The 20614-nt window shown below is 41.0% G+C and overlaps 1 protein-coding gene across 1 annotated transcript in view; it reads left to right on the forward strand.

Annotated features, from left to right (window-relative positions):
• FAM135B (family with sequence similarity 135 member B) overlaps positions 1-14779 on the forward strand; it is a 343944-nt gene extending 329165 nt beyond the window's left edge. Inside the window, exons 16-20 of the mRNA XM_038390454.2 lie at positions 1766-1863; positions 2234-2385; positions 6297-6407; positions 10606-10719; positions 11385-14779. Of these exons, the coding sequence (XP_038246382.1) occupies positions 1766-1863; positions 2234-2385; positions 6297-6407; positions 10606-10719; positions 11385-11590 (681 nt within the window). The 3' untranslated portion in view covers positions 11591-14779. The remainder of the gene's footprint in view (positions 1-1765; positions 1864-2233; positions 2386-6296; positions 6408-10605; positions 10720-11384) is intronic.
• The last annotated feature ends 5835 nt before the right edge of the window (positions 14780-20614 follow it).

The raw sequence follows: 20614 nt of genomic DNA on the forward strand, positions 1-20614 counted from the left end.
TAACTTAAATACTCTGCTGATACTCATCTTGCTACTGATTAACTGTCAAACACCACATGGTATTGTGTAATAGCAGCGTACAATTTTTTTGATAACTTTGTTAGGGTCAGTTTATAATACCATAGACTAGTCTAGCCTGATAATCCACTAAATCCTAAATCGGGAATTGGCAACCTTTGGCATGCGGCCCATCAGGGAAAGCCTCTGGCAGGCCGGGACGGTTTGTTTACCTGCAGCGTCTGCAGGTTCAGCCGATCACAGCTCCCACTGACTGCGGTTTGCCGTTCCAGGCCAATGGGGGCTGCAGGAAGTGGCGTGGGCCGGGCCATCTCTTCCCACAGCCCCCATTGGCTTTGAACGGTGAACCACGGCCAGTGGGAGCCGCGATCTACCGAACCTGCTGATGCTGCAGGTAAACAAATGGTCCCGGCCCACCAGTGGCTTTCCCTGATGGGCCACATACCAAAGGTTGCCGATCCTTTTCCTAAATGCTAAAGTTGGGGCTGGTCTACATTAGGAACTTACATCAATATAGCTGCATCTCTCAGGGCTATGAAAAATCCACACCCCTGAGAGACATAGTTACACCGACCTAACCCCTGGTGTAGATTGTGCTAGGGAGACGGAATAACTCTTCCTAGCTACCACCTCTCGGGAATTACGCACACCGACTGGAGAACCCCTCCCGTTGGCGTAGGTAGTGTCTACACTTAGGTTTTGTCTGCACTAGCACTTTTGTCGGCACACCTCTGACCGACATAAGTTTCACTGACAAAAGCACTGGTGTGGACAGCGCTGTCAGCAGGAGATGCTCTCCTGCCAACACAGTGCTACCACCACTCGTAGGGGGTGGTTTAATTAGTGTAGACATAGCCTGAAGTGTACAGCAGCACAGCTGCAGCTGTGCTATTGTAGTATCTTAAATGTAGACATATGCTTGGTCCCCTATATAAGGGGGCTGATATTCAGAGGGGTTGAGCATCTGCACCCTCTGATAGCAACTCAGGTCCTTTTATGAACCCTAGTCTAATAATATTGGCCTAAGCAACTTGTGTGTCATTACTGTGATCTTACAGTGTGGTTTTACTACATAAGATGACTGTAAAAAGGGGGTTGTCTTACTCAACAAATCTGCTCACTTTGTGTGTGCAGAGTCATGTCCGTTTTAGAGACTAAAATGAGTTTGTATGCCCTTTACTCCTGTTAGCCCTGCCGAGCCAATGCAGCTAAGAGAGCATGAGCTGGAATATATTCCTTCATCTGCATCATCAACAGACTTGCTCACTATGTTCCAACTAGTTACACCCATGTAAGCCCCCGATGGCAGTGAGCTTCCACAAATGTCACTATGGGCAGAATTTGGCCTGTAGATCCTTCATTACCGTTAACTATGTATGAGAAGGAAGGAACCAGCCTGATTGAGTTTGCAGCATTAACCCTGAGAGAGAAAAATACCAAATCTGTTTGCTTGCAAATTGAGCATATTTAGTATGGAATCATTGAGAGATAATAAACATGGAACTCCTTGAAGCTGCTTTTATACAGTCACCTTTTGGAGGAGAAATGCAACTTCTAGGGGACCTAAAGAATGAGAAAAATTGGATCTCTGACTTTTTTTCCCCTTGCCTCTTTATGAGGCATGAAATGTTCTTATTTTATTGCTTGTATTTTTCCTCAGAAATATCATTCGTCCAGTTTTTTTTTGTACAGCAATGCAATACATTGACAGTTCTGTCATCAGCTGACACCATTCTCTCTTCACCAGACTGATACTTTTGCTGATTTTGATTCAATGACTGACCGATTACTGGATGAAATTATTCAACATATCCAGTTGTACAACCTCTCCATCTCCCGGATAAGGTAAAACACACTGACGGTTAATTGGATGTGACGGAGCACAGTAATGTTCAATGGAATCATCTCTCCATTATATGGAGCCTGATCCAAAGCCTATTCATGTCAATGGGAGTTTTTCTATAAACTTAATGGGCTTCACAATGTGTATTAAGATGTTGGTTTTGTCCATACCTGGCAGAGCAGCTGCTGAGCTGGAAATGTCATGGAGGATAAAGGAGATGGGAAAACATGATTAAAAGGCACTATGAACAATCTGTTTAGAGGCAGAGCCAATCCACATATGTCAAAAGAGAGCAATGCATACCCAACACATTTTGAAGTTAAGGAATATATAGACTGTTCTTTGTTTGTGTCATTTTGTCTCTCCCAATAGTTTCATTGGTCATTCCCTCGGTAACGTCATCATCCGATCAGTACTAACTCGGCCCAGGTTTCGCTATTACCTCAACAAGTTACACACCTTCCTGTCCCTCTCTGGGCCTCACCTAGGGACCCTTTACAACAACAGTACTTTGGTTAGTACAGGTAAGAGTTAATGAAAAAGACTACGATTTACTTTTGTGTGTAGCAGTACCTGTAAGAGACCATTGTGTGAATGGGGCAGTGGTACTGACTAGTGTTTGTGTGTTTCACTAACCAGAGCTGTGGGAAATATTCACACCAGACCTCCAACCACTTGAGTTTAGCTTTGGGTTTGGGTTTAGTTGCATTGAGGAATCCCAGCCCATTTCCTGGATCAGGAAAGCCTGCACATGTGGGCGGAGGTTAGGTGCTTCCACCTCCGCACTGAATCTCAGCTCCCAATTCCCCTCCCCCCCGCTGCCTGAATAAAGTTCTTTCTGCATGAGCCCCAAGGTCAGGGAATCCCCTGACCAACAGCTGCCTCTGGAATCAGCAGCATAGTACCTCCAAAAATACAGGGGTAAAATAATGTCATGGGACAATAATGTCATAGCTCTCCTGGATCCTTCTTTTCTGTGTTCATGGAAGCAGAGAATACAATATGGCCCTGCGGTTTTCTAGCCACTGACCATTAGCACAAGAAGAAATGCAGAGTAATGATGGCCAATTGCCTTGGCACTTCTAGCCCGAGAATGTTCAGTCACAATTTTGTAACCATGGAAGGGATTCTTTAATTTTTCAGATGTTTGGTCTGATGATTATGACTACGGTAAACCCACACCCAATTGTCATTCGAGGCCAAACAGCAAAAATTAAGATGTTTGTACACCAATGCGAGGAGCCTAGGTAACAAAATGGAGGAACTAGAGCTACTGGTGCAGGAAGTGAAACCAGATATTATAGGGATAACAGAAACATGGTGGAATAGTAGTCATGACTGGACTACAGGTATTGAAGGGTATGTGCTGTTTAGGAAAGACAGAAACAAAGGTAAAGGTGGTGGAGTAGCATTGTATATCAATGATGAGGTAGAATGTAAAGAAATAAGAAGCGATGCAATGGATAAGACAGAGTCCGTCTGGGCAAAAATTACATTGGGGAAGATAACTAGTAAAGCCTCTCCTACAATAGTGCTTGGGGTGTGCTATAGACCTCCGGGTTCTAATTTGGATCTGGATAGAGCCCTTTTTAATGTTTTTAATAAAGTAAATACTAATGGAAACTGCATGATCATGGGAGACTTTAACTTCCCAGATATAGACTGGAGGACCAGTGCTAGTAATAATAATAGGGCTCAGATTTTCCTAGATGCGATAGCTGATGGATTCCTTCATCAAGTAGTTGCTGAACCGACTAGAGGGGATGCCATTTTAGATTTAATTTTGGTGAGTAGCGAGGACCTCATAGAAGAAATGGTTGTAGGGGACAGTCTTGGCTCAAGTGATCATGAGCTAATTCAGTTCAAACTGAACAGAAGGATTAACAAAAATAAATCTGCAACTAGAGTTTTTGATTTCAAAAGGGCTGACTTTCAAAAATTAAGGAAATTAGTTAGGGAAGTGGATTGGACTGAAGAACTTATGGATCTAAAAGTAGAGGAGGCCTGGGATTACTTTAAATCAAAGCTGCAGAAGCTATCGGAAGCCTGTATCCCAAGAAAGGGGAAAAAATTCATAGGAAGGAGTTGTAGACCAAGCTGGATGAGCAAGCATCTTAGAGAGGTGATTAAGAAGAAGCAGAAAGCATACAGGGAGTGAAAGATGGGAGGGATCAGCAAGGAAAGCTACCTAATTGAGGTCAGAACATGTAGGGATAAAGTGAGACAGGCTAAAAGTCGAGTAGAGTTGGACCTTGCAAAGGGAATTAAAACCAATAGTAAAAGGTTCTATAGTCATATAAATAAGAAGAAAACTAAGAAAGAAGATGTGGGGCCGCTTAACACTGAGGATGGAGTGGAGGTTAAAGATAATCTAGGCATGGCCCAATATCTAAACAAATACTTTGCCTCAGTCTTTAATAAGGCTAAAGGGGATCTTAGGGATAATGGTAGCATGACAAATGAGAATGAGGATATGGAGGTAGATATTACCATATCTGAGGTAGAAGCGAAACTCAAACAGCTTAATGGGACTAAATCAGGGGGCCCAGATAATCTTCATCCAAGAATATTACAGGAATTGGCACCTGAAATTGCAAGCCCATTAGCAAGAATGAATCTGTAAACTCAGGAGTAGTACCGAATGATTGGAGAATTGCTAATATAGTTCCTATTTTTAAGAAAGGAAAAAAAAGTGATCCGGGTAACTACAGGCCAGTTAGTTTGACATCTGTAGTATGCAAGGTCCTGGAAAAAATTTGGAAGGAGAAATTAGTTAAGGACATTGAAGTCAATGGTAAATGGGACAAAATACAACATGGTTTTACAAAAGGTAGATCGTGCCAAACCAACCTCATCTCCTTTTTTGAAAAAGTAACAGATTTTTTAGATAAAGGAAATGCAGTGGATCTAATTTACCTAGATTTCAGTAAGGCATTTGATACCGTGCCACATGGGGAATTATTAGTTAAATTGGAGAAGATGGGGATCAATATGAACATCAAAAGGTGGATAAGGAATTGGTTAAAGGGGAGACTGCAACGGGTCCTACTGAAAGGCTAACTGTCAGGTTGGAGGGAGGTTACCAGTGGAGTTCCTCAGGGATCGGTTTTGGGACCAATCTTATTTAATCTTTTTATTACTGACCTTGGCACAAAAAGTGGGAGTGTGCTAATAAAGTTTGCAGATGATACAAAGCTGTGAGGTATTGCCAATTCAGAGAAGGATCAGGATATTATACAGGAGGATCTGGATGACCTTGTAAACTGGAGTAATAGTAATAGGATGAAATTTAATAGTGAGAAGTGTAAGGTTATGCATTTAGGGATTAATAACAAGAATTTTAGTTATAAGTTGGGGACGCATCAATTAGAAGTAACGGAAGAGGAGAAGGACCTTGGAGTATTGGTTGATCATAGGATGACTATGAGCTGCCAATGTGATATGGCTGTGAAAAAAGCTAATGCGGTTTTGGGATGCATCAGGAGAGGCATTTCCAGTAGGGATAAGGAGGTTTTAGTACCGTTATACAAGGCACTGGTGAGACCTCACCTAGAATACTGTGTGCAGTTCTGGTCTCCCATGTTTAAAAAGGATGAATTCAAACTGGAGCAGGTACAGAGAAGGGCTACTAGGATGATCCGAGGAATGGAAAACTTGTCTTATGAAAGGAGACTTAAGGAGCGTGGCTTGTTTAGCCTAACTAAAAGAAGGTTGAGGGGAGATATGATTGCTCTCTATAAATATATCAGAGGGATAAATACAGGAGAGGGAGAGGAATTATTTAAGCTCAGCACCAATGTGGACACAAGAACAAATGGGTATAAACTGGCCACCAGGAAGTTTAGACTTGAAATCAGACGAAGGTTTTTAACTATCAGAGGAGTGAAGTTTTGGAATAGCCTTCCAAGGGAAGCAGTGGGGGCAAAAGACCTGTCTAGTTTTAAGATTCTACTCAATAAGTTTATGGAGGAGATGGTATGATGGGATAATGGGATTTTGGTAAGTAATTGATCTTTAAATATTCAGGGTAAATAGGCCTAATCCCCTGAGATGGGATATTAGATGGATGGGATCTGAGTTACCCAGGAAAGAATTTTCTGTAGTATCTGGCTGGTGAATCTTGCCCATATGCTCAGGGTTTAGCTGATTGCCATATTTGGGGTCGGGAAGGAATTTTCCTCCAGGGCAGATTGGAGAGGCCCTGGAGGTTTTTCGCCTTCCTCTGTAGCATGGGGCATGGGTGACTTGAGGGAGGCTTTTCTGCTCCTTGAAGTCTTTAAACCATGATTTAAGGACTTCAATAGCTCAGACATAGGTGAGGTTTTTCATAGGAGTGGGTGGGTGAGATTCTGTGGCCTGCGCTGTGCAGGAGGTCGGACTAGATGATCAGAATGGTCCCTTCTGACCATAGCATCTATGAATCTATGAATTCTAGGCCTATGGCTCATGCAGAAGCTGAAAAAATCGGGGTCACTTTTGCAGCTGACCTTCAGGGACAACGCAGATCTGCGCAAATGTTTTCTGTACCAGCTCAGCCAAAAAACAGGTGAGAAAATGTCTGGGTGGAGAGCAAATTCTCCAAAGAATTATCCGTGCTGAGATGCTCTTCAGGAAATAAAAGAAGTCGTCAGTGTTTGATCTGTGATGTTTGCTAATGATTGTTGGCGTCAAGGGGAGATGGGCCTGAAGCAAAACTATTTAATGGACTCCTCTATCTGATCTAATCCATTTTACCTATGCATTTCTATTGTGGACATCACCATGGAATGGAGTTGCCAAACGCTCCCCACTAAACTTTGGTCAATTTGCATCTGAATACAAATGCTGTAGTTCAGGCCCATCTCTGTGTACACACCCTGTAAGCAAGGACTAGCAGTGTCCTTAGGTTGCTAATTTATATTGCTAAAGGGCAAAAACTTTATGGTTTCGTTTGGCTCAGTTTGGAGCCATTCACTAAAGTTGGGTGAAAGTTGACACATAGAACTTTTGGTGAAAAATGCAGATCTGATGATACTGAAGCAGTTTGAGAATTTGTGTTGGTTTTGCATAATCGTTTCATCCAAAAAAATCCCTAAAAAATTCCCAACAAGTCAAAACATTTTCTCTAGAGATTTTACAAACAAACCATTTTGATTGTTTGGTTCCAAATTACTTTTTGCTTCAACACGTCCCTTATTTGTATTTTAAAAAAAAAATCAAAAATGTTAAAAAGGCTCAACAGCTACATGATTTTTATTTTTTATTTATTTTTGGTTTTCCAAAAAAATTGTTTTATAAAAATTTGGTTCAACCCAAAACATTTGATCCTTTAAAAAAAAAATTGCCAAAGGACAAAAAAATCCATTATGCACACAGCCCTAATTCTCACCTTTAGTACCCAGGAAGTTTGAGTCTAGGTTCCCAGTGATGCTTTTATTTATGTCCATTGCTAACACCACAGTTCAATGCCAGAGGAAGAGTTATCATTCTTCTGCTGTAATGCTAAAGAGAGGTCCCATTAGCCCCACCTCAGTCTCTCCATGATCAACCGAACTAACTGAGGCTCTTTCAGAAAAGAATCGGACCGAACCCTAGTGTCCTAGCTGGAATTCCCTCTCTCAGGAGAACATTTCTGCTAATGCAGAAGTCTGTATGTGAGTGGTCAGTTGCTGTACATATTTGCCTATACGGTCACTCCTGATATTTAATTCATCACCCATGAACTACTGGGCTGCCAGAAGGAAAAGGGCTATTTGTAAAATCAAATGCTATTATTTAATAATACTTTGTATGACAGATGTGGAGCTGATATGTCATAATGTTATGAGTATTGCTTTGTCATAGTTTTATGAGCAGAAGTTGTTGTATGTTGTGATTATTTGAATTTCCTGTATAACTGTATTGATCTAATTTATATTGGTGGTAGTGGTCAATTTATTATACAACTAGAATGCTTGAATTCAACTGGGTCTGGATAGGCAGACAACACAGTAGATCCCAGATAAGAACACCCAGGCACACACCTAAAAGAAAATGGCATCCTTCCAGGCTGTAGGCCAAAGAGACACAGCCGTTTTGCCTCACTGGGAATCTAGAGATTAAAAAGGCTATAAACAGTTATAAAAAGTCTTGATCCCTGCGAAGGAAGTGAGTTGCTACAGGTCTCCCCAGGGAGTGTCATTGGACAGGGAGACAAGCTGACAAAGAGGCTCTGCAGAAGAGTCTACAGAGAGTTAGGAGATGGTTAGACACCTGGTAAGCAGACATGAGTATAGGCCACTCTGTTGTTTATAAGACATGTTTTTTTCTTAGATGCTGTTCTGCTAGATAAATGATAAATGATACTCTGCTTTAAAGAGACTGTTGGGTCACGAGTTACCACTGTCATTGCCTTCCAGGGAACAGAACTGCGGGATCCGATCCCAAGTCAGACCTGCAAAAGTAATCACTGCTAGCACCAGGGTCATTGCCACTCAGAACTCAATATTAGGAGAAGAATTGCATGATTCAGCCCTGAGTTCAGGTGACAGCTGGGGGCCCAAGACCTCAGAGAGGGGTGCAATTGATGAGCCCAGGAGGAGTCAGAAGTGCAGTTCCCCAGTAATTGTGTCACTTAGTACTTGCCACCCTCAAATACTGTACAGATGCTAATTGACCCTCAGAACACTCCTAAGAGATAGGTAATTACGTAGTAGTCTTCTCATTTTACACATAAAGACACAGAAAAGCCAAGTGACTTGCCAAAATCATGGAGTGAGTCAGAGCTGCAAATAGAGCTCAGGAGTTCCTGGGTCTCTTGCCAGTGCTCATTCCTCTAGACCATGCAGCCCTACTAATATTCAGGGAGATGCCCAATATCTCACAGCAAAGTCTGCGACAGAGATAGTAAGTGAATGCAGGTCTCTCACTCCCAGGCTTGTGTTTTAACCGCAGACCACTCTCTCTCCTACCCTTCCATGATCATATGCATACCTCCATCCTTCCCGCAACTGTGTCGCTCCCTGTAATACAGCCTTGCAATAGCACCAGTCTGCATCCTGTGAGCCTTGTCCAAAACCCACTGAAATCAAAAGAAAGACGCTCACTGACTTCAGTGAAAAGAAAAGGAGTACTTGTGGCACCTTAGAGACTAACAAATTTATTAGAGCATAAGCTTTCGTGAGCTACAGCTCACTTCATCGGATGCATCCGATGAAGTGAGCTGTAGCTCACGAAAGCTTATGCTCTAATAAATTTGTTAGTCTCTAAGGTGCCACAAGTACTCCTTTTCTTTTTGCGAATACAGACTAACACGGCTGCTACTCTGAAACCTGACTTCAGTGAGTTGTGGATCAGGTCCTGACTTGACCCCTGTGCTATTCTATGAATCTTGTAGGGTGGAGCGCTGTGTGTGAAGACTTCCCTTGCTTTAATGGTGGTGTGCTCAACAGTCCTTATGATCAATGGTGGTGTGCTCCACAGGCTTATGATCGATCCGTCACTAGCACAGTATACACAGCTGATATACTAGAGTAAGCCGTGATTGGTACTGCACACTGAATTCATCCATCTTAGCTTGTCCAGATGACTTCACAATACATTAACAGAGAAAAAAATCGTAAATTACAGTAATGCATTCTCAACACCATGGGCTTTTAATTACTCAATAGAAAATAATGTCCAGATGCTTATTTAAAAATAAAACGACTCCTGAGTGTACAGTAAGACTATCAACCCTCATTCAGATTCCCCTTAAAAATCTCTTTTCTGCCATGTCACTTCTGAGAATTGGGAGTATTTAAAAAAAAACCAACCAAACAAAACCCAACAACAAAATCCCTAATGTAATGGAACTATCCTGCAGCTTAACTCCCTTGCTAAGTAACCATGGGATATCATTACTATGAGCCTGAACCTTTGTCTCTTTCCCACCACATGTTTGTGTTCATTTATGATGCTCATTTGTTTGTTTCATGTCTCAGTTTAGGCCCTGATCCTAGAAACACTCACATTGAACCAAATAGAAAAGGAGTACTTGTGGCACCTTAGAGACTAACAAATTTATTAGAGCATAAGCTTTCGTGAGCTACAGCTCACTTCATCGGATGCATTTGGTGGAAAAAACAGAGGGGAGATTTATATACACACACAGAGAACATCTCCCCTCTGTTTTTTCCACCAAATGCATCCGATGAAGTGAGCTGTAGCTCACGAAAGCTTATGCTCTAATAAATTTGTTAGTCTCTAAGGTGCCACAAGTACTCCTTTTCTTTTTGCGAATACAGACTAACACGGCTACTACTCTGAAACCTGTCATTGAACGAAATGGGGCAGTTCATGTTTGTAAAGTTGCTCACATGCATAGAAATTTGCAATATTGGGGACTTAGACTAGAAGCTTTTTGGAGCAGGGGCAGTGCCGTTACTTTTTTCTGTTAAGCATCTGGTCCACATGGATGTTAAAAGGAACTAATGACATTACAGCTTACATCAGTGATATCAGTGGTTTACGCTATTACTGTACTATTCTTTAGAAGTATGCTACATATATAACTATTCTTCCTCAACTATGTTGTACATTTGAAAACACATGCAATCATGCCATACTCCTGAAGAAGAATCTGTGTAAGCTCGAAAGTTTGTCTCTGTCACCAACAGAAGTTGGTCCAATAAAAGATATTACCTCACCCACCTTGTCTCTCCAGTACTCCTGTTAACATTTGTGTAGATTTGTTGTTTTGATAGATTGCTGAGATATACAATTTTTGATGTATTTCTTTGTTATAGGTCTTCAGTACTTTAAAAATGTTGTACTGGTGGCATCTCCCCAGGATCGATATGTCCCATTCCATTCAGCGAGGATAGAAATGTGCAAAACCGCACTTAAAGACCGGCACACAGGTACGATAAGACCGGTCAAAAATAATGGCAAAAGCACAGCAGTATGATTCTTCTGCCACCAGTTTCATGTGAATGATTGATTTAAATTGGGTTATTCCTGATTTACACTGGTGTACGTGAAAAGAGACATCCATGACCAACAGGTCAAAAATGATGCCTGGCATTATCAGTCTCTCAGCTGTAGTTCTTTCCCTTCGCTTCCCCCACTGTTTTCCCCCAGCCCGGATATAAGTTGAGGAGGGAAAGACATCTTCCCACCCATTCCTTAGGCATTCCTCTCACAGGAAAACACAAGGCCTAAGAGGATCCAGATCCATATTCAATATAAATCATTCAAATCCCTAGAGAGCATTACCTGGTTTCCTCACCAGCCTCCTAAAAACACCTCAATTTAGTGTTCTGAAATACACAGGCAAGGTATTCTGGCCTTATCTGGTTCCCTCATCAAGTCCCAAAGGAGCTGTATGCCCCATGCCCCATTGCTAGCCCATCTGAACTCTACCTTACAGGGAAGGAAGGGTCCAATTCTGTTACCTCTGAAGATAACGGAAGTTTTACTCTTCACTTCAATGGGATCAGGCCTAAGTCCTGAGATACTGTATACAGTGTAGAAGACCCATCACCAAGTCACTAACACTTTGACTGCCTCTTAAAATCTCTTTTAGGTCCCATTTATGCAGAGATGATAAACAACCTGCTCCAGCCTTTGGTCGGGGCGAAGGACTGCACTTTAATCAGACACAATGTGTTCCATGCACTCCCCAACACTGCCAACACACTGATTGGACGGGCTGCCCACATAGCCGTGCTGGACTCTGAACTTTTCCTGGAGAAGTTTTTCCTTGTGGCAGGACTCAACTACTTCAAATAGTGCCCGAAGCACTGGGTAACAAAGGAAAAGCAGAGTGTTCAGTGGCGTAGAAGCCCTTAGCCAAAAGAGCGCAGTATTGGAAATGAATAACATACACGTGATGAGGTGGGACCCTACACTCCTCCCATATTCATTTATGTTTCAGAGAATAAAGTGCTGTGGCTTTAAGGTATTCCAACTTCCAAATATTGGTGCTTTTGGAAGACATAAATATTCATGGTCAGTTTCCATGTTCTCTTTTGATTGTTCACCTAAGACAAAAGCCACTTCTGAAACAGAGAACAAAAATAAGAAGGCCAACTCTATAGATGTGACTGAACCAACATGATTCCGACCTCTGTTAAATATCAACTGAGGGACACAGTCTTCTTTGATTTCATGCTCATGTACTTAATAAGAAAGCTATACATCTGTAGCACTTTTGTTGGGGGTAGTTAATACAAGAGAAAACAAGCATATATGAACTCAGGTTAAATCCTCCTTTTTGATGAACTGGACAATATGAAAAATATTTATGTGGTCAGAATCCTTGATAGCATCAGTGGTTCCATTTGTCTAAAGAAAATGCAGAGATGGTTCCATTATCCATACTAATTTGTAACATTCATATGCTCTTGGCGTGGAAAGGGGGAGAAGAAACATTTAAATAAAAGGAAGGAGTCTTTATAAAGCCTTTAAAAAACTCCATGTCATGTGAAATAAATGAACTCAAGATAGAAGCAGTCAAAGCAAGAGGAGTATATTGGAATAATCATGGGATACAGTCATCTTCTGTTAGCATCTCTCCTGTTTACATTTATGGACTAACATTGATTTTGCTTGTCTTTAAAACCAAGGTACATTTTTTATTTTTTAAATCCATACCTACATACATTGGCCCCAATGTTAAAAAAAAATTGGTATTCTGAGCTGTATTCAAAGTCGTGCCAATTAATAGTGCTACCAAACCAATCAAAGGCAGTAGGCTGTAGCTTTTCAACAGAAGGTTGTGAAATGCTTCAAAATACAGGGCTCTTCTATTGTGCCCTTTCTGAAATATGTTAGTTCCATCTGGAACACTGTATGCAGTCCTGACTACCACAGCACTAAAGGTGGGAGAAAATTTTTAAAGAGAAATTATTTAAAAATATCCAAGTTGTTTCCCAAGGTTCAAAATTGACCCACTTTCCATTTTTTCAATTTTTGTGTGTGTTTTTATTGAAATTTTTATCAAAGATATGATCAAAATTCTCAATGTTAAATTTTGATAACGATTTCAGTAAGTTTTCCTAATGTATTTGATCAATTTTCAATAAAAATAAGTCACATCAATTTTTGCAAAAAGAAAAATTGCAAAATGGGAAAAAATCAACAGCCCTTCATGAAAGATTTTGCTTTTGAAAGAAGGCAACTTTGTAATGAAAACCGTTGTGTTCAGAAAAATGAGCAGCTCTTCATACAGTAGATCTTGTAGGGTGTGCCATGAAGAACTACGAAGATGGTAGCAGATGTCAAGAATCTAAATGATGAGTTAAGGTGAATGCAATTATGTTCCCTGAAAGAGGAGATTTCAAAGAGTTCTAGGGGAAACTTTGAAATATTATGACAGGTTTCAGAGTGGTAACCATGTTAGTCTGTATCAGCAAAAACAAGGAGTCCTTGTTGCACCTTTATTTATGCCCACATAAATTTATTAGTCTTTAAGGTGCCACCAGGACTCCTCATTGTTGCTGGGTTTTTTTTAAATATTGTGAAAAACAAGGTAGAATTTAGGCAGAATATTTACTGAACAAGGTCATTAGCAAATGGAACTTCTGTGGCAAGCAACTGATACAAAAATATGAATAGGCTTAACACCAGTGTTTGATTCTAGATACGAAGGACAGGGCTGATGGTGCTAATAATAAGAAAGTGGGATTAAGATCAGCAGAAAATGGGCAGGTATGCTGAGCCTGGACACCATTTTCTGTCCCTTAAAGGTCATGTTGAAATGCAATAGTAATAGTAAGCATTTATATAGCATGTTTGGAAACATTAAATATTAATCAACACTGCAGTGAGACATATGGGACATTATCATCCTCCCTTCACAGATGGATAGCTTAAAGCTGAGAAGCTATATGCCTTGTCCAAGGCTATAAAGGGAGTCCGTGTCAGAGCCAGGACTGGAACTGAGGAATCCTGGCTCCCAGTTCTGTACTCATACCACCAGATCATACCTCTGCTTCTGCAATTTTAGTGCCAGCTAAACTTATTTACCACACAATTTATCTCTTTCTGCATAAATATTTGTATGAAAGTTCTAACAATAATTATAACAGTGTATATAGGATTGGGTTTCATATAGATAGAAGGTAGTCTTTTTGCATTAATTTAATTTTTATGCCAGAAAATAATTTATACAGAAAAGGTGTTATTTAGTTCCATCTCTTATACTTGAATATTTATAACATTCAATTTGCTAGTACTCAGTGAGTCAGGCAGAACCCTGGAGAGTAATGATTCCTACATTCAGACCAATGGTTTCTGACCATGGAACAGTTTTGCCTTGCATTTGTCCGTTAGGCATGACACCCTGCCTTTATTCTGTGTGTGTGTGTGTGTGTGTGTGTGAGAGAGAGAGAGAGAGAGAGTGTATGCCCATGCGCAGGCATGTGACACTCCTAAGCCAATAGGAGTTTTGCATAAAACGAGTGGCAAGAGTGTCCCTATGTAATATTCATTAAGGGCCTAATCCAAAGACAATGGGAATCTTGCCATTGATTTCAATGGGGGTTGGATTAGGCCCATACAACCTGGTCCCTTGAAGAACATTACAGACAGCTGCCATGGTTCTAAGATAAAGCCTAAAAATGTCATTCTTTTAAAATGACTGGTTGTAGATTTTATTTTCCTTGTGCTGCCAGAATGTTGTGAGAAATATTGGCAATAACAGTCCAGCTTGATGTTGATTTGAAGCTATCAGGTGTCTTGGGGTTTTGTTTGTTTCTTTGTTTGTTTGTTTTAATTGGGATGCTGTCTTTGTAAAGACCCTGAGTTGTATAAAACCTATCTTACCTACAAGTATGTATTACAGATGTGCAGAAAATACACGCAGCCATTATAATGTATATAACATCTTAAATGTTTGAACATCATTAAACTAATCAATTTGGACTCATTTGGAAAGGCTTTTTTATGTCAATTTATATATATTGCTTACTACAGATATTTTGCTTTCTACGAAGATAGTTATTAAGCAAAATATCTGCAGAGCTGATTGTCTAGCATCTTGGTTACAGTGTAGACTTTGGGGGTTGTGTTTTTTCATGAAGACGCTCTTTAATATCTAGTCGGCAAAGTTATACCCCAGTATTACCAGTAGCAATTGTTTTTACTTTCAAACCAGAAAAATAAGGCGTAGTATATTTAAACTGATATAACCATGGAGCCACACGTATGATCCCAGCAGTCGTACTGTTCACTACAGATAGGTGGGGGTTTCAAGAACTGTGGGAGAGGTGAAGATGAAGAGCCAGATCCTCAAGTGGCATAAATCGCCACAGCACCACTGAAGCCAAATTAAACTATGCTATAGACCAGCTAAGGATGGGGGCCAAATTCTTACTTTTGAAAAGTCATTTAGGGCCTAATCCAATGCCCTCTGAAGTCAATAGCTACCTTAATTTTGTGTTCAATGGGCCCTGAATCATATCCCATGTCATGTCTGGTTCATCACATTGACCAAGACAGTTCTTTCATTCTGCTTTTCTTCCTCCCTTCCCCAGTGCTCTGATTGGAATCACTTGGTGAAGGTTCAAGATCTAATCCTGAAATCATAATCCGCCCTGACTTCAGGGCGAGTTGTCTTAAGTGAGTAGTGAAGAACTGCAATATTTGACCCCAGATATTAATTATTACCAGACCCTCATATAGTCATGTGGCCAGCTGAACAGTTATCTGGAGATTTTCAATCACTTCTTAAGAAGCAATCCACACGGTCACCAGCAACATTATAGACACATCACATTCATAAAATATATATCCCAAATGCATGAGGTATCCTGGCGATTTTTATTATCTTGAGGCAGCTTCTGAACCATTTCAGCCATCTCCTCTTCAGTGACAGGATTTTCTAGTTCTGTGTGATACCATATTATTCTGAAAGCCAAACAAAACAAACTAATAAAAATTGTATGGACAGATTCCTAAGAACAGCTTAATGAAGAGCAACTGAAATGCGTTGCAAATGTACTGATGGGTTTTCCAGCTGGAACTGTCTTTTTAACCAAAAATAATCATGTATAAGCAGCCTGTGGTAGGAAAGCTTTGATATTAAGCATGTGGGAAAATAGGAGGCATTTTAAAACAACTATAGCATTTTGGGGATAGCTCAGTGATTTGCAAAAAGAAAAGGAGTACTTGTGGTACCTTAGAGACTAACAAATTTATTTGAGCATAAGCTCTCGTGAGCTACAGCTCACTTCATCGGATGCATTCAGTGGAAAATAATGCATCCGATGAAGTGAGCTATAGTTCATGAAAGCTTATGCTCAAATAAATTTGTTAGTCTCTAAGGTGCCACAAGTACTCCTTTTCTTTTTGCGAATACAGATTAACACGGCTGCTACTCTGAAACCTCTCAGTAGTTTGAGCATTGGCCTGCTAAACCCTGGTTGTGAGTTCAATCTATGAGGGGGCCATTTAGCGATCTGGGGCAAAAATTGGGGATTGGCCCTGCTTTGAGCAGGGGGTTGGACTAGATGACCTTCTGGTCCCTTCCAACTCTGATATTCTATGATTCCATGCCCCATTAATAGCTGGGCTTAATTCTCTTCTTAGCTTCTAATACAGTGCAGAAAGTCTTGCCAATTCTCTGTTTTGGATGAATTCTACCTCACTTCTAATGGCTGGCTACAGATCTCATGTTTTGCATTTCTCACTTTTAATGCCAAGACAACTAGGACACACATGGACTATATCTCAGCATTGCAACTTGTCAGGGGGAAATGTTTGAATTCAAACTGCCCCTGTGGTTCATAGAAAGAAACTTAACTTCTGCTGTATGTGAGTGAACATCAGCTATATGTCTGTGGAATAGCAGCAGCCTCGAGGGCTTGGCTAGATTAATTTCAGAGGATCATGTTTTCTGTCATCCTCTTAACCCACATTGGAAACATTATGTGTTCATGAAAAAATCTTTGCATGAGCACACTGTGTTTGTGCACTGACTACTGACTATTCAGTTTCCACATACAAGTGCAAGATTTTGCAGATACAGTGGGATGCACCAGCAAATATTAAAGGGATGACTACAGAGGTCCTTTAAAGATCTGGCTGCAAATATTCATTCTTTGGGCTCGTCATATGTGCCCCTTTTCTCTTTTATAAAGTGATTTATCTGCAATTAGAATTGTGCCAAACTGTTGACTTTAATGGACGCTGAAGGTGCTCAGCACCTCAAAGGATTGTGAGTTTGAGTCTGAAGAGTTTGAAATCTTAGCATGTAAGATGCCACACGGCCTTGGAGAATTATAACAGTAATAACAATACTCCCCTTTTGTTATCGCGTTTTCCCAACCGTGATTCGGAGGCAGAGGGAAGGAATGGCATGCCCTGCCCACAGCAGGAATTTGCATCAAAGGTGGAATTAGAATTCATTAGCTTCTTGCTCCCAGTCCTGTATGCAGAGCAGGGAAGCTCGGCTCTCTTACAACACTACCTCTGAAACAGCTGGTCTGCTCTGATATTAATGCAATAGGAAATGGCAATTGTAATACCACCAGGGCATCTAACAGCATTGTTAGCCTCTTACCTTTCAGGGGCCAATGGAAGTCTCTAAGCCTAACTAATGCAAATATCTCATAATCATCAGTGATGTTAAAGATAGTGTGGGTCTGGATCCAGAAGTGGTATCAACAGAGCTGATATATGCCAGTTAGGCACCTGGCCCACTGTTAGTATATTTAATCTATAAACTGACTTTTCCATCGGAAGAACAGTTTCCAAGCACCATATTTCATTAGAGATGTTCTCACCCCGGGGATTCTGATACTAAGTGTTATGTTCCACACACAGCTCTTTAGTGTGTGTTTTATACTGTTCCAGTCCTTACATTCAGTAGTTTTGATATTAAATATTTAATCATAGGAAATTAGGTGAATAAACAGCATTTCTTAGCTAGGTCTCTGATATTTACCAAATTTTCCCCAGTACTTTGTCCAGTGCATGTAATATCGGGCCAGATCCTCAGCTGGAATAAATCAGCATAGCTCCGTTGAAGCCAGAGATCAGTGCATGAATTTAGTGGAGCTATGCCCGTTTATTCTAACTGAGGACCTGGCCACAATAGTTAAGTGCTTTGGTAAATATATGGCAGTTATCTGATTTTGAACCAGATGGTCTTTCTTTGCTTCCAGCTTCTTAAGACATCCAAACAGAAGCCTTTTGACAAGATCCTCTGGTGCTACTGCCTCTGCTCGCATCTCCTTAAACCCCTGTCAGCATCAGCAACTATGTATAAGCTGCTGATGTCTGATGTTTTGGAAGATCGGATGCTTCTTGCTCGATTACCCTTTTGGTATTTTTGGTTGCAAGGAAAAGTTGGTGGTAACAGTGATTCGAGTCTCTACTTCCAGATACAGAGTTACTTCAGCTGAGCTTTTACAAACAGATGTGTGCATTATATACCAGGGATGGCCAAACTGAAGATCGTGAGTCACATGCGGCTCTTTTACAGTTAAAGTCAGACTCTGGAAGCCCCCTACACCCGCCCCATTCTCCACCTACCAGACTTGAGGGGAGGGGCAGCAGGGTGGTGAGGTAGGGGCTTCTATCCAGCAAGGAGGGGGTCTTGGGGTTTCAGACCCACAGGGTGTGCCTGCTGAAGCCCCAGCTCCCGGCAGGTGTGCCCCAACTCTCAAACTTCTGAAGATTGTCATATGCAGCTTGGTGGGTCAATAAGTTTGGCCACCCCGTTATATATTTTAAGTCACTGAATCCACTCCCCTCAGTAACTTGTTCTGCTGGCAGCTCTCTGTGGCATGGTCTCCAAGTGCAGCTCCTGGTGTCTGTTCACCAGGGCTTCCCTGGATTGCTCTTTGCTCAATCACTCATGCAGGCCAATATTTCTCTGTCTATAGCCAAGGTTACCAAAAGGTATTACTGCCCCTCAAAATAGTTCCCTTCCTCAAATCTGTGATCCCTGTTGGGGCAGCAGTCACACGTTCAGGTGTGGATGAACTTCGTTCTTCCAGCTGGACTTTCCTATGGATGCCGTGCTCCAGCAGAATGTTTGCCATGACTAAACTTAACCCTCACTGAGCTCTTGACTAGAGACTGGGAAGAAGATTCTCTAGTTCATTTTGGCTTTGTGACAGCTAGATACTTGGTCCATTTAATGCCCCAATTCTAGGCATCAGGTTGTCCTGGACTCCGCTGCATCATGCATCCCAGCATTGATTCTCTACGTCACCACACTCTGCCATCAGTCATGACTTATATCCCGTGACGGCACACCGTATAAACATCATGAGATTAGCTAGATCACTGCAATGCAGGTTTTTAGGATCACTTAACTCCAGACACTTGAAAATTAACACTCACTTTTAAAGAAAAGAATTTGACCAGTTACTTAACAAAATACAGAATGAGCCTGCTCCTGCTTACCCTGGAAGCAATGGCAACCCTGCCATTCAACCTAAGGAACCTCTCACTTATACTCATTTGTCCATATACAATGCTACTACACTATTTGGCTTAGTCATGCAGTTAGCTGTGTTTGCTCAAGGGAAATTGCACACTGCTACACTGCTGAGGTCAGGATAGAGGTGCACTGGCAGAGCAATTATATGTCTGCACAGTACCAGCTTCCATTACATCTGTCCCTAGGTGGTATTATCAGTCCATAAATTCACTTATTAATTTTTCTAAAGTAAGTTCTTTCTACAGCAACCATTACCCGCCCCTGTTACACTCCCACTCCAAGGATGGCATTAAAACTGAGGTTTTATTAACCTTAATACATTTATATCTTATATTTATATTTTAAAAACCCAACAACAATAAAATAAAGGCAGTCTGCATACGCCACACATCAGCTCCATCTCCCTGGAGCACAACTATCACCACCTTCCTGGGACCACATCTTTCTTTCTCACTGTGTTCCCTTTTACCTCTTCAGCAGTGCTCTGAACCCTTAGAGAGACAGGGCACAGGTAAATTAACTTTGACATTCTCTTCTGAGTGCAACACTTCCCCTTGTAAATGTAATGTTGTCCCAACATTCCTATAAACAAAATATCTAACATTCAGTACATCATTTTGACTTATTAGCAGTCATCTATGAGTTCCACATACTCATAAACAATTGTTCTCAGATGAGTCTTTCTTTCTGCTTCTTCACCAGTCTTGATTCCAATGACGTATGACAAGCGTAGATCCATTATCCAACAAATCAGCCAGTTCTGAACAATTTAAATTCCCAGAGATACTCCTATCATAGGAAATACCCATTCTCATTCAATGGCTTAGCCATGTAACTCAAAGTCATCAGGCATAACAAAACAACAAATTACCCAGAACTATAAAACACTTGATGTAGATCAACATCCAGACCATAATTCAATATCACTTACATCAGTCTTAGATAGAATGCAGGATAAGTTAGAGAAATAGGTACTGGTACAGCATGTGACAAACATGAGAAAAAAAACCTGGTGCATTCACCAGTCCAATAGTATAACTAGACATTGATAAGTAGATGTCCCTAAATGTTCATATGTCAGTGTCTGTGGGGCTGTTCTCTCTCTAGTTAGATGACTTCCCAGTCAGTGGGTTGTTCCAATGATCTTGTGCACTACTGGTTTCGGGTTCCATGGTTTCATTTAGGTTGCCATGACTTTCAACAGCTGGTGTGAATGTCACATAAGTCAGAGGAGCCTTTTCCAAGTGTACAGGATCAACAAAATCCTCATTTCCCAGTTGTGGATGATGTGTTTCTCACTCTGGATTCAGAGTCTCTTTGTTGTGGACAGTATCTGGTGCCATTGCATAATGTAGTTCATC

Source organism: Dermochelys coriacea, chromosome 2 (assembly GCF_009764565.3).
Source record: "Dermochelys coriacea isolate rDerCor1 chromosome 2, rDerCor1.pri.v4, whole genome shotgun sequence".
Taxonomy (NCBI): domain Eukaryota; kingdom Metazoa; phylum Chordata; order Testudines; family Dermochelyidae; genus Dermochelys; species Dermochelys coriacea.